Consider the following 15580-nt stretch of genomic DNA (forward strand, 5'->3'; position numbering starts at 1 on the left):
AAATGAGCACAATAGGAAGAAAGCAAGTATAGTAAATCCTCTGTTTAATGGATCTCCAGTGTAGTGGACAAAATATCTGGATCTGGATTTTTGTCTGAATTTCAGGTAATATCAGAATTCATCCCAAACAATGGATCAAGTCAGGTCAGGCAATATTTCCTGCTGCTGCACATGCATAATGGTTTTTTTTAAAAAAGTTAATAAATAGTTACCTGGTCAGTTAGTGGCTATTTCAAACTCTTTTACAAGAGTTGGTGACTGTATTTTGTAAGAAAAGGTATAAATATTTATCCTTTTAGGTATAGCTTTTACCTATGGCTTCTTCATAGGTAAAGGCGACACCAAACACTTACGGTTATTGAAGTAATTTCATGTATGGGTACATTTTGGCCTCGGAACAATCTCATTCAGCTTTAATAGACACTCCTTCCCCCTGCCCGGGTCCTTATCCATTAAATCAAGGGTTTACTATACAAATGCTTTTTCTAGGCACAATCACTTTCTGCTTTCAAGAACCTTTCTCCCACACACAAGCCCAATGTTTTATCACTTAATCTTGATAATTGCATAAACAAGCCTTGGAAACAAGAGGTAAAAATCAAAGAGAAAACATCTCAGTAAGCCTTCCAAGCACACAATTAGCTCTTTCCCAGTTGTGGGTTTCCACAGCATTAGCTTCAGATGTGATTCGGATGACAATCTTTCAGTGATGAATGTATTGGTGGCCATTTCTCAGCAGTTTTTCAGCAAATCCGATCTTTGTGGATGTAAATCAAGAAATGAATGCAAAAGGCCTGAAAGGACAAGTTTCCCCTTGGGAAAAAAAAAGTCCACTGAACAGAAAAGAGAAGGGGGTCAGCCAGCCAACCTGCGCAAGCGCCTCTGCAGAAGGAGCATACTGGTTTCTTTCACTATCAAAGGCATGATGAAGACCACCGTTAAACTGGTCTGCAAAAAAGAAAGATATGAATAGCTTGAACAATACGATTCAATGCAATTATGGCACTAGCTCTAGAGCTCATCAAACTACACAGAGGCAAATCCAGATTTGCCATCCCATGTACACTTAGAAGGACTTTACACCTGATTGGTCTGTTGGCCCAAAATTGCTTATTTTGATGGTAGTTGCATCTACCTGATCCATTTTCTACTGGAAGAGAAGCCAAAATCAGTTCTGCTTCTTGTCCTGCCTTCAGCTGCTTTGGAGAATAGCTTGACTCCCTTTTCGGTGTGGCAGCCCCCTGGATACTGGAACACTACTATCGTGTCACCCCTAGTCTTTCTTTTCATTAAACTAGACATAGCCAATTCCAGTCCCCTAATCATCTTTGTTGCTCTTCTCTGCACTCTTTCTAGAGCCTTAACATCTTTTGTTACATTGTGGCGACCAAAATTGGCTGCAGTATTCCATGTGTGGTTTACACATTACAACTCAAAGAATGCCCCAGCCAGTTCATGGCTATTGCAGAGAATTCTAATAGTTGAAATCCATGCTTGGAAGGCATCGACACTAAGAAAGGATGTTTTAGATGCACTTAGATATGTTATTGTACAATCCCTTACACATTTAGTCAGAGATCTAACTAACCTACTTCCTCTAAATGTGCTCAGGTTTGCAGTTTTCTTATGAGGTACATTCTTCAAATACAGACTGTTGAGATGGCAGACCAATTAGAGATTGAAAATTACACCTATTATCAATGATACGGATCAGACCCTAACAACCTCAATTTCACATGAGGACTATTTCATATTGAATATCATGCAACCTATGAAGAAATTATATTCAATGTATCACAGTTGCCAATCAGATTATACATATAAATGCTATTTCCTGTGAAATCCTTCCAGGATAAAAAGGCAAGGTTAAAATAAATTGAAAATATATTGTAAACTTTTATAAGATTTGATTGTCCTTCATCTTCTTTGGATGAACTTAGCTAAGAATGTAAACTATGTCATTCATTCTCCTTATTCAAAATGTTTAAATATTCACCTACAACTGTTTCCCTCGAGGGATGAAATCAGAATGGGGAACAAGTGGCTGGACACCAGCCAGCTATTAGCAATTCAACAGTGAAAAGATTGAGCCATCAATCAAAACATCCTTTATTTGACTCTTACCTCTGGCTTTATCTCATTGGGGCCACAATCCTTTTTTTTTCTCAGAAGAAATTCCCATTGACATAAATAGGATAATATATCATCTCACGCTCTAGCAGTTTAACATAATGCTAAACCAGGAGTTTTAATCTGCTTGCTTAACAAATTCATATCTGGATTTTTTTTTCTAGCTGCGTGAAGGGGAAGAGTGTAATCTAAAATTTAAAAAAAGTAATGTCTTCTTACCATCAAAATGAAGAAATAGAAAACTTGCATCCATCCCAACTTCTCCTGGATCAAAGATACTAAGTACTAGAAGGAAAGAAAACACAATGAGCCTATGTCCTATAGATTGAATTTTATTTTTCTATTACTTTGTTTATGCATACAAATCTCTCTCTCTCTCTCTCTCTCTCTCTCTCTCTCTCTCTCTCTCTCTCTATATATATATATATATATATATATATATATATATATATATATATATATATATATATATATATATATATATATATATATATATATATATATAAAGGTAAAGGTTTCCCTGCACATGTGTGCTAGTCGTTTCCGACTCTAGGGGCCGGTGCTCATCTCCGTTTCAAAGCCAAAGAGCCAGCGCTTGTCCAAGGATGTCTCTGTGGTGATGTGGCCGGCACGACTAGATGCCAAAGGCGCACGGAACGCTGTTACCTTCCCACCATAGTGGTCTCTATTTTTCTACTTGCATTTTTACGTGCTTTCGAACTGCTAGGTTGGCAGAAGCTGGGATGAGTGACAGGCGCTCAGCTCACTGTTACACGGCACTCGGGATTCGACCCGCCAAACTGCCGACCTTCTGATCAACAAGCTCAGTGTCCTAACCCACTGAGCCACCGCGTCCCTTTCTATATATATACGTCTATGCATATACATGTCTACATATACTGTATATACAAGGATATACAAACATATAGGACAGACAGACAGACAGACAGACAGACACACACACACACACACACACTCCTAATGTACATATTTCCCTTCCCCTCCCCTTTGCCTCTCTAAGTAATTTTTTTAATATTAAGAAAAGCTTCATTTCAGTAGTGGACTAACTCAAACTCTACTCCATCATATCTGAAGCACAGCAGGTAGGAGAAAACTGGCACACAAATCTAAATCTTTATGAGAATGTCAAACAGCGTGCTTGAAAATGCTATCTTATAATCATCGAAGCGGGGGGAAAGTTCTCCTTCTCCTGAAAGTCCCTCTGAAAAATCTAAGTGTCAGAAATGAGATCGTGGCAGAGCTACACAAGCTTCTCCAGAGGCAGAAGTTACTAAAGTAGCCCACCTCTCTTCTCCTCACATCTGAATCTAACAGTGAGAGAAGCAGGATAGAAAACGATAAGCAAGCCCAAGAGAGAAAATGGTCCTTAAGATGCCCCAACCAGGAGCTGATGAGATTTCTAAAGGAAAAGCAGCTGGACTTTAATTGCAACACTGCAACATGCTTCAATTTGAAATTCTGATGGATAAATGTTCTGCTGCTGAGGTCTGCACATTTCATAAGGTTTATTATTCTATTACATTATGTTTTCATTATTGGGTTCTTATTGTGGCAAACTCCTGTGGGACAGCTTCTGTCCTTCAAAGGTGGCCTAGCAAAACAATCAATAAACTGTTCGGTTTAAGCCTACACACTGCCTTCTTTGACTTCCACAAGATCAGAGCAGTGATCTCACATTGGAAATCTTTTCCAAATTTTGCCTCCTCTAAAGAGAGACCAACATTGCTACTCTTTGGTGAAGCACTGCTCTCTTCCTGCACTACCTCCATGTTCCTCCATTTTTTTTAATTAAAAAAAAAAGAGAAAGGCACATAAAATAGCACAAATTAAATCAGAATGGGGGGAAACCCCCCACCACTTAGACATAACTCCTGACTGGAATCAGGAAGTCTCTAAATTATATAAATAGTTTGGTGCTAAATCTGAATGGCTGAAAGAAAGGCTGGGACACCAAGAGTTAAAAATGACGAACTTAATAGAGCTCGCAAGCTAAACAGGCTAGACAGTTGCACAGTAGACAAAACAGGTCAAAACATAGTCATGTTTACTTTTGTGTGGAAATTACATTTTCACTTGGGATATTCTATGCATCAATAAATAATGTTTCTGCTTTTTATCTCCCTCCATAAATCATTTCAAATGGTTGTGGAGAGATTTTGCCCAAAGTGCACTCATTTCAACCGCTGGAATAAACCTTGGCACATTTGTGTTTCATATGTTGTATTCTTTAAGGCTCTTCATTTTCTGACAAGTTCAGCGTATTTCTGATGCTGACTTCCCACTAGGGGAGACAACCCAGTTTGTGGAAACTCAGCTGGTTGCTATGGTGATATACTGTCACAGATAACAGCAATCTTAGGCAGAGAAGGAAGTAGAGGATACAATTTGTCAGACACAAAGCCCTCATGAATAAAGGAAGTTCGAAAAATTGGAGAATAGCAATGGCTAGGAATAATGAATTCTACAGAAGATACGCCATTGTTATCTTCACACAATAGCCAGTCTTATAGCTTTGAAAAGCACTGTGTTGCTTCCAGGTCATGAGGCAAATGATTAGTAATTTCTTAGAGCAAAACCACTCCAGAGTCAGAAGAAAGCCGAGAGGATTCCAGAATAACAGAATTCCACACTGTTATGTTCCCTCAAATCAGAATGGCCAAAGCATTATTGCAACATTCCCCCAAAGCCAAGTTTTTGAAAAGATACCCTTTCCAGCCCCAGCACTTTTTGATAGAAGCCAACACCTTTGCCAATTGCACTAACTGCATTCCTGCATTGCACTCACATTGCTCCTAAGTTAGGCCTGCATTTCCTTATGTGAACACCTCTGCGACCCATCTTAAAACCTCACAACAGAAGGGATGCTGTGTTGCAGATCTGACACAGGGCAATAGAAACAAACATAATAAACCTTGCTTAGTCTAAAAGCCCCCAGAAGAGACTCACTTGGAAACATTAATGCGTATTTGTTGTTTACACATAAAGAGAGCCAATGGGAGAAGGAACAACAGTTCTTACGAGCCATTTTGCAGGTAAGCAATGCAGCAGACTAGTAAATCAGGTAAGTAGTTCCTACCCTAACCCATTTGAGTTCTCTGAAGGCACACAGTTGAAAAGAAAAAACAAAAAACAAAGTTGATGTGACAAAGCTTTTTCATTAAGAATGACCATGCCCCAACTGAGTTGTCAGCTAGATACGGCAAACATTGTAAGACAATACATAAAAATAAAGGACAGCTTTTATTCTTGTATTTACATTTGTATTCATGAATTTACATTTTAATTCACTGCCTGCTATTTATGGCCCACCCCATTCTCAAGACTTGCTTGGCCACTGTAGGAAATGACATCAAAAGTGGGGCTGGCAATCTGGGCCTGCCTACAGCATTGGGATATAATTCTACACACTCTGATCTTCTTCACAAAGCACTAAATCACATTGGGACTTGCTTGTCCTTGGTTTCATGTCATGTGTGAACTCATGCATTGCAGCTTTATATTTTGCATGAAGCAGGCCACTTATTCAATAGGCCATAATTTATTTTTTTAAAAAAGTGGCTTCCTGTCCTATCTATATAACTTACCGGTAAATAAAACTTGTGAATTGTGTCATCTTACATTTGCTAAGATGCTATTAAAAGAAATGAGCAGGAGTTGGAACAGGCTGAAGGCATTACTGCTAAAAAAATTGATATCTTTAATTTTGAGAAAGGCTGGTTGATATTAATTCTATTTATAATATTTAAATATGGCTTCCTTCCCTGCCTCCTTACATCTTTTTCTCCTTTCTCCATAAAGGGTTAGTCTTCCTTTTTCCTATCTTACCAAACTAGCTGTTAATTGTTCTTTTGTTCTCTGTATCTTGTTTTTTTTAGTTCTGTTTTTGCTATTTCTGCTATTTATTTATTTATTTATTTAGTTACATTTATATACCGCCCTTTCCCTGAGGACTCAGGGCGGTTTACAGGGAATTAAAAAATCCAACATACAAAAGTTAAAAACCAAATTAAAAAATATTAAATTGACCCTGTACACATTAAAACCCCAATTAAAAATTTTTCTCCTCAGCCTGGGCCCAAGAGCTCAAAGAGCCAGGTCTTCAGGCCCCGGTGGAATGATCGGAGGTCGGGGGCAGTTCCCAGCTCCACCGGCAGCTGGTTCCAGAGGGCAGGCGCTCCCACTGAGAAGGCCCTGTCCCTGGGTGTCACCCGCCAGCAATCTCTCACCGGCGGAACCCTGAGCAGACCCTCCCTGTGGGAGCGCACTGGGCGAAGGGCGTTTGATGCCGGCAGCAGGTGTTCCCTCAAATAACCCGGACCCAGGCCATGTAGGGCTTTATAGGTAATAACCAGCACCTTGAATTTCACCCGGAGGGCAACTGGAAGCCAATGCAGCTCGCGGAGTAGAGGTGTTACATGGGAGTATCGGGAAACCCCCATTACAACTCGTGCGGCCGCATTCTGCACCAGTTGAAGCCTCCGAGTGGTCTTCAAGGGCAGCCCCATGTAGAGAGCGTTACAGTAGTCCAAACGGGAGGTCACAAGCGCATGAGTAACTGTGCGTAGGGCATCTCGGTCCAGATAGGGACGCAACTGGTGCACCAGGCAGACCTGTGCAAAAGCCCCCCTGGTCACGGCTCCTATATGGTCTTCAAAATTGAGCCGTGAATCCAGGAGGACGCCCAGGTTGCGAGCCCTATCAACGGGGGGTAACACCTCACCCCCCATCATTAAGGATGGAATAACTTGGTTAACCCGAGATGCCGATATGCACAGCCACTCAGTCTTGGCGGGATTGAGACGAAGCCTGTTTCTACCCATCCAGACCTGAACCGCCTCCAGGTACCGGGACATCACGGAGAGGGCATCACTGGGTTGGTTCGGGGTGGAAAGAAAAAGTTGGGTATCATCAGCGTACTGGTGATACCCCACCCCAAAACCACGAATGATCTCGCCCAGCGGCTTCATATAGATGTTGAACAGGAGGGGCGAGAGAACCGACCCCTGAGGAACTCCACAAATGAGAGACCTCGGGGCGGATCTCTGCCCTCCTGTCAACACCGACTGCGAGCAGCCCTGGAGGTAGGAGGAGAACCACCGTAGAATGGTGCCTCCCACTCCCAACCCCCTGAGACGCCGCAGCAGGATACCATGGTCGATGGTATCGAACGCCGCTGAGAGATCTAATAGGACCAGGACAGAGGAACAACCCCTGTCCCTAGCCCTCCAGAGATCATTCACCAGCGCGACCAATGCCGTCTCCGTGCTGTGTCCGGGCCTGAAGCCCGATTGGTACGGGTCCAGATAATCAGTTTCCTCCAGGAACAGAGGGAGCTGGTGCGCCACCACACTCTCAACAACCTTCGCTATATTGATTTATGTATTTATATCCTGCCTTTACTATTTTTATAAATAACCTCAGGTGCCAAACATACCTAATACTCCTTCTTCCTCCTATTTTCCCCACAACAACAACCCTAGGAGGTGGATAGGGCTGAAAGAAAGTGACTGGTCAAAAGTGACCCAACTGGCTTTCGTGCCTAAGACGAGACTAGAACTCACTGTTTCCTGGTTTTTAACCAGGTGCCTTATAAGCACGATGCAAACGAGTGAGAATCATGCACTGGGCTCTTCCTTCTCCCCTGCACAAACAGGGAAGATGCTCTCTTCTAGGTGACACAAAGATGAATAACGAAAGCCATAAGCATAGAAATATAGTAGAAAGTGGAATGATTTATATCTCCATCTTCCTGGACAGCAACATTGCAAGACATGCAAAAAAATGGCTCTTCTTGTGCATTATCCTCCCCATTACAGCCTTCCCCCCCCCCCCACACACACATACCTTAATGGACTGGAAAGGCGAAAGGGAGTTAAAAGAGAGCCAGTTTGGTTCAGTGGTTAAGGCACAAGACTAGAAACCAGGAAACTGTGACTTCCAGTTCCTGCCTTAGGCATAAAACTGACTGGGTGACTTTGAGCCAGTCACTCTCTCTCAGCCTACCTTGTTGTGATGGGGAAAATAGGAGGAAAAAAATAGTATTGGATATTTACCACTTGGAGTTATTTATAAAAATAATAAAGGCAAGATAAAAAAAATCTTTTAAAAAATGCAATTGCCATAGGAAAGATCTGCCAAACAGCAGGCTTTCCAACATATAACTTAGCAGCAGCACAAAAGACACTGTTTGTATGAAAAAGTCAGCAGGAGGCTCAGGATTGGAATGTAACTGCAGCGCTTTGAATGTCCTCTGGATACACTGAAAGCATGCTTTTCTAAACCAAAATTCCCCAATAAGCTATGTTTTCTCTAAGGGGTGATGATCATCTAGATTAACATTTTTTTCTTATCTTTTTTGAGATGTAACGAATATTGCTATTAATACACGCTATAGTGAAATGTTGCTGAAAAGAAAAGCCTGTCAGGTCTTAAATTTTCAATAAACGAAACCTTTGCTTCGGCACAAGTCGTTCTCCACCGGTTGCTTAGTGACTGAAGTTACAACAGATTCCAACACGCACACGCACACCCCACACATAAATACACACGCATACAAAGGAACTCGCAACCCAATTCCAAAGTTTGGACTGCTACCTCCCCCACAGTCACATGACTGCACTTTGAGCACTGAGCAACAGTCCAAATTTATGGCCATTTGCAGCATCCCATGGTCACGTGACCACAATTAGTTTTGGCAAAACTGGCATTTACTTACTTTATTTCAGTAAAAATGGCCCACGGCAAACAATGGGTTTATTTAATGATCGCCACATTTGCTTAACCACTGCAGATTCACTTAATGACCATATTGATTTGCTTAATGAGTGCTGCAAAAATAGACTGTAAAATTGGGTCTCTCATGTGATGATTGCTTTATGACCATCAACATTTATAATCATAATGAGCAGGCTTCATTGTGGTTGTAAGTCAAGGACCACCTGTATGAGTTCTTTCATTGCTATAATGATCCTGAAGGCTTTTCAGTTCTGCCTCACCTGACCCACAGCGGCCCCAATACTGCCGGTGCCATCCACAATCCCTGTCACAGTTGCAAGAGCCTCGCTATTTCCTTTGATCGCTTCCTGATGCCCCAGGTCTGCAGAAATGGCAGAGCTGATCATGTTGGAAGGGCCTCCAATAAAAAAGCCTATGAAACATAAAAAGGAAAATGCAGGTAAGAATGAAAATACAGAGGAAGGCTCTGTTTCCAATACAACACAAGATAATCTTAATCTGAACCTGCAACACTGTCACTTAACCAAAGAAAGGTATCAAAACGTCAGACCAGCCATGTATCCAAACATCAGTGGAAAGATCATAATGTGCTGATTTAGTTTACAATCATTGTTAGTTTGTTGTTGTTAGCTGCGAAGTCGTGTCCGACCCATCGCGATCCTATGGACAATGTTCCTCCAGGCCTTCCTGTCCTCTACCATCTTCTAGAGTCCATTTAAGCTCACGCCTACTGCTTCAGTGACTCCATCCAGCCACCTCATTCTCTCTTGTCCCCTTCTTCTATTGCCCTCAATCTTTCCCAGCATTAGGCTCTTCTCCAGTGAGTCCTGCCTTCTCATTAGGTGGCCAAAGTATTTGAGTTTCAATTTCAGGATCTGGCCTTCTAAAGAGCAGTCAGGGTTGATCTCCTCTAGAACTGACCGGTTTGATCGCCTTGCAGTAAAAAGGACTCGCAGGAGTCTTCTCCAGCACCATAGTTCAAAGGCCTCAATTCTTTGGCGCTCAGCCTTTCTTATGGTCCAACTTTCACTGCCATACATTGCAACTGGGAAGACCATAGCCTTGACTATACACACTTTTGTTGACAGGGTGATGTCTCTGCTTTTAGTGTGCTCTCTAGATTTGCCATTGCTTTCCTCCTTAGCAGCAAGCATCTTTTAATTTCTTGGCTACAGTCTCCATCTGTAGTGATCTTGGAGCCCAGGAAAATAAAATCTGTCACTACCTCCATTTCTTCCCCATCTATTTGCCAGAATTGAGAGGGCCGGATGCCATGATCTTGGTTTTCTTAATGTTAAGTTTCAACCCAACTTTTGCACTCTCCTTCTTCACCTGCAACAAGAGGCTCTTTAGTTCTTCTTCACTTTCTGCCATTAGAGTGGTATCATCTGCATATCTTAGGTTGTTAATATTTCTCCCGGCAATCTTAATTCCAACTTTTGATTGATCTAGCCCTGCCTTTCTCATGATGTGCTCTGCATATAAGTTAAATAAGCAGGGTGACAGTATACAGCCTTGCCGGACTCCTTTCCCAATTTTGAACCAATCAGTAGTTCTTTGTCCAGTTCTCAGTTTCTTCTTGACCCGCATATAGGTTTCTCAAGAGACAAATAAGGTGGTCTGGTACTCCCATCTCTTTAAGGACTTGCCACAGTTTGTTGTGATCCACACAATCAAAGGCTTTAGCATAGTCAATTAAACTGAAGTAGATATTTTTCTGGAACTCCCTAGCTTTCTCCATGATCCAGCGTATGTTGGCAATTTGATCTCTAGTTCCTCTGCCTCTTCGAAATCCTGCCTGTACTTCTGGTAGTTCTCGATCCACATACTGCTGGAGTCTAGCTTGTAGGATTTTAAGAATAACTTTACTAGCATGTGAAATGAGTGCAATGGTGCAGTAGTTTGAACATTCTTTGGCACTGCCTTTCTTTGGAATTGGTATGTAAACTGATCTTTTCCAATCCCGTGGCCACTGTTGAGTTTTCCAAATTTGCTGGCAAATTGAGTGTAGCACTTTTACTGCATCGTCTTTTAAGATTTTGAATAGCTCAGCTGGAATACTGTCACTTCTACTAGCTTTGTTGTTGCTCAAGTTGTTCTAAGGCTGACTTCACTTCACATTCTAGGATGTCTGGCTCGAGGTCAGTGACCACCTCATTGTGGTTATCAGGGACGTTAAACTCGTTCTTGTATAGTTGTGTAATTTTGCCACCTCTTCTTAATCTCTTCTGCCTCTGTTAGGTCCCTGCCATTTTGGTCCTTTATCATGCCCATTTTTACGTTCCCTTCATCTCTCCAGTTTTCTTGAAGAGATCTCTGGTCCTCTCTATTCTATTGCTTTCTTCTATTTTTTGCACTGTTCATTTAAGAAGGCATTCTTATCTCTTCTAGCTATTCTCTGGAATTCTGCATTCAATTGGGCGTATCTTTCTTTTTCTCCCTTGTCTTTCGCTTCCCTCCTTTCCTCAGCTATTTGCAAAGCTTCCTCAGACAGCCATTTTGCTTTCTTGCATTTCTTTTTCTTTGGGATGGTTTTAGTTGCTACCTCTTGTACAATGTTGCAAACCTCTGTCCATAGTTCTTCAGGCACTCTATCAGATCTAATTCCTTAAATCTGTCCTTAAATTCCTTAAATCTGTCACCTCAACTGTATATTCAACAGGGATATGATTTAATTCATACCTGTGGGCAGTGCTTTTCCCTACTTTCTTCAGTTTAAGCCTAAACTTTGCAATGAGAAGCTCATGATCTTGAGCCACAGTCAGCTCCTGGTCTGGTTTTTACTGACTGTATAGAGCTTCTCCATCTTTGGCTGCAGAGCACAGTCAATCTGATTTCTGTGTTGACTGTCTGGTGATGTCCATGTGTAGAGCCGTCTCTTGGGTTGTTGGAAAAGAGTGTTTGTATGACCATCGTATTAGTTTACAATCATACAATCATTCCCCACTGGCTGGAGAATTCTGGGAGTTGAAATCTACACTTCTTCAAGCTGCCAAGGTTGAGAAACACTGGTCCAGTCTACTGCCCATTCACAAATCTTGCTCATACCTTTTTCATCATCAAGTTTTCATGGTCTAGTCTCCCACTAGTAAATGGAAATTATATATCCACATATGTGTGGATATATAATTGGAAATATGTGGAAATTATATATCCACATATGTGGAAATTATATATCCACATATGTGTCTCCCTCTCCCAAAGCTGCTGATTGTGAACTTCTGGAAGAAGGAAAAACAAAATTTACAGTGTTCCCTGACTGATGTGGTGGTATAGTCTTGTAACAGACTAGACTTTAAATGATTTCCTTCACATGTTTTAGTAAACCATGTTTTTAGTATTGAGTAACCCATTCGGTTATAGAACATATTGACAAAACATTGAAACAAGCCAAGATACGACATTATGAAAACAGATCTTCTTTATTGTCCCTGAAAATATGTGGATCTTTTACCTGTAATTGCCATTATAACTGCATTGATAGGTTTGTTATTTGGGGAACCTATGGAAACAAAGAAAAGAAAAACTCATAATTCTTTTTGCCACAGATAAAAAATTCAGGATGAGATGAAAAGCTGATTATAAAAGACCCTTTTCAAGATTATGCATTGGCATGGTATGTTAACAGTGCCTTAATCTTCTGCTGCAATAAAAGAGTTTCTTTAATTTTGCCTTCACTGATGGTTTAACATGCTTCCTTCTCAAAACCAGGGGAGCTTTGTAACAAACAGAAAGATGAGGAAGGCAAGAGGACTTCTGTGCTAGCTATATTCAGTTTAGTCCATAGTGGAATTGCTGGAGTAATTTTGGATCATTAAAATTTAATTTATCCAAATCTCCCTGAACTGGAATAGAACATTTAGCAAGGCAGCCAAGAACTCTGGACTGAAAGGACCTCAGCCTCTTATAGATGAACTTACAAACCTGAAGGGAACTGCTTGTTCCCAACCTTACTGGAAATCAAGAATTCAGCAAAAGTATTTTGCCAAGCACTGATCTAATCAAGCAATGTGGCCAGGAATGAGTGAAGGAAGCTGCTAATGCAATATTTCACCATCTCTATCAGGAAGAGCAGACTTGGGGGCTCCCTACCAAATCCCTGAGATACAATATTCCAAAATCATAACAAGCTTTGCTTTTGCTCACTGCTCTAACCCAGAAAGGGAAAATAAAAAGAAATAAATAAATTAAGAGGGCAACCTCCAGAAGCTCAATGCTGGAAATTATAGGGATCCAGCAAAATGATAGAAGCAATTAATTTCAACTAAAGCTTGGGATACTCCAAAGCCACAATTACCCTAAAAAATGAGTGGTAGCAATACCACCACTCTGAACACAGGCGATGCTCCAATAAAGGTACATCTGCACAAGTGCAGATAGCTCCCTCTACTGGGAAAAAACATTCTCCTTTTCCTGTTCATTCCAACACACAATGGAACACTCAGTTTGTGGGTCCCCCAGAAGCACCTGGCTGACCACTAATGAAAGCAGAATGTTAGCTGCAGAGTTTTGCCTGCCCAGCTTATTGAGCAGGTTTCTTGCAATTTTTTCTGAAGGTTGCTGAGAAAGCTGTCTCTTATTAAACTCAAAAGCAGAGTTGATTGTAACCCATTTCAATTGCTGATTTAATAAAAGAAAACAGGGCCTCCCTATGTTTAGTGCATAAAATAAGGAGACTAGATACAAGCTCATGCCACAAAACCTATCATGCAGAAAAGTACTCACGGCTGTATCCAAAGAGAGATCCAATAGCCAATATGAGGCTAATAGCTAATACAGGAGCTCTTTTTTGTAGCATGTCAGAGATAAAGCCTTGGATGGTACCACCTGTAGAAATAAAAGGAATGTTGTTGTTAGCTGCGAAGTCATGTCTGACCCATCGCAACCCCATGGACAATGTTCCTCCAGGCCTTCCTGTCCTCTACCAACTTCTGGAGTCCATTTAAGCTCACGCCTACTGCTTCAGTGACTCCATCCAACCACCTCGTTCTCTCTCGTCCCCTTCTTCTCTTGCCTCTTGCCCTCAATCTTTCAAACCCCATGGACAGTACCAAAAGGCAAAAATAATAATAAAAGGAATAAAGACTATCATAACAGATCGTAATCATTATAGACAAAAATGCACACCAAGGATCAGCATTTATTACTTTACTGTTTTTAATGATGTTGGAAGCTACCCAGAATCATTTGATAGTGAGATGGGAGGTATATAAATTTAATCAATAAAAAGCACAATTGCCTATAAATTTAGCTGTCTGTCTTTCACACATTGTGTGGACTGAAGATTCTCCAGCCACTGTTCTAAACCATTTTTTCTCAATTCTGGTGTTCTCCAAAGTGAAACTTAAAACTTTCCAGACAGCCCAGACAGCAACACTATTGCTAAGAATTTTAGGAGTTGAAGATGGGGGAGTGCCCAAGTGTGGGGAAACTGCTGTAGGCAATTAGTTTGGTATAGTGGTTAATGTGGTGGCCTAGAAACCAGGAAACTGACAGTGCTAGTCCCACTTAGGCATGAAAGCCCGCTGGGGGACTTGGGGCCAATCACCAGGAGACTGAGAGTTCTAGACCCGCCTTAGGCATGAAAGCCAGCTCGGTTCCTATATAATTTTGCATTTGAAGCTGCAATATACACTCCTAAATACTTAACCTTTTTTACTATTTCAAAACCTGTTGATTTAATTAACATTTCCCTTTCACTCATAGACATATTCTTAGACAAGATCTTAGCCTTATTACTATTTAAGCCAGCTAGGTTCCTGTGGGCTAGAGACATTCGCTCAGCCCACCCACCTTATAGGATTGTTGTTGTGGAGTGTGAGGAAAGAGTATTATGTACGTTTGCTGCTTTTAGTTACTTATAAAATAATAAAGGCAGGATAAAATCTAATAAATAAATACATTTGACATCCTCCAGAACCTTTGGACTACTACATCCCTCATCACTTTGCCTGCCAGTCACTAATTCCCACCCACACCCTGCCCCATCCTGTTCTAATCCCACAATGAACAGAAAAACGAAATAACAACAAAAATAATTTGTCTTTTGCTCTTTAAGTCATACCTATAATGCCTCCAACATCATACCAGATTGAGAGTTGGTCAGCTTCTGCCTCCTTCCAACCAAAATTGTTGCTGAGGTAGAAGGGCAGCCAGAAGAAGAAGGAATAGTTTACTAGCTTCAGACAAGCATAGGCCAAGGAATACTGAAACAAATAAATACCATCCCAAAAGGAAAGCTATTAGAATCAAAACAATCCAAGTTGAGCCAGCATGGCTTTGTAATTCTATAATGCATAGAGCAGGGGTGTCCAACCTTGGCAACTTTAAGGCTTGTGGACTTCAACTCCCAGAATTCCCCAGCCAGCAGATATACTTTATTAAAGCTGTGGAATAGGCACAAGTGAGAGTAGTGGTACTGCTACTGTTCAGTTGTTAGGGTAATTATGACTCTGAAGTATCATAACCCATACAAGTACAGAGAAGGGCAACAAAGATGATCAGGGGACTGGAGGCTAAAACATGTAAGGAACGGTTGCTGGAATTAGGTATGTCTAGTTTAATGAAGAGAAGGACGAGGGGTGACATGATAGCAGTGTTCCAAAATCTCAGGGGCTGCCACAAAGAAGAGGGAGTCAAGCTATTCTCCAAAGCACCTGAAAGCAGGACAAGAAGCAACGGATGGAAACTAGTC

At 41.2% G+C, this 15580-nt stretch overlaps 1 protein-coding gene across 1 annotated transcript in view; it reads right to left on the reverse strand.

Moving 5' to 3' along the window:
* Positions 1-714: 714 nt before the first annotated feature.
* SLC37A3 (solute carrier family 37 member 3) overlaps positions 715-15580 on the reverse strand; it is a 36039-nt gene continuing 21173 nt past the window's right edge. Inside the window, exons 10-15 of the mRNA XM_083366046.1 lie at positions 14951-15092; positions 13612-13713; positions 12341-12388; positions 9147-9298; positions 2350-2415; positions 715-948 (exon numbers count right to left, since the gene is read on the reverse strand). Of these exons, the coding sequence (XP_083222172.1) occupies positions 856-948; positions 2350-2415; positions 9147-9298; positions 12341-12388; positions 13612-13713; positions 14951-15092 (603 nt within the window). The 3' untranslated portion in view covers positions 715-855. The remainder of the gene's footprint in view (positions 949-2349; positions 2416-9146; positions 9299-12340; positions 12389-13611; positions 13714-14950; positions 15093-15580) is intronic.

This window comes from Vipera ursinii (assembly GCF_947247035.1).
Source record: "Vipera ursinii genome assembly, chromosome: 6".
Taxonomy (NCBI): Eukaryota; Metazoa; Chordata; class Lepidosauria; order Squamata; family Viperidae; genus Vipera; species Vipera ursinii.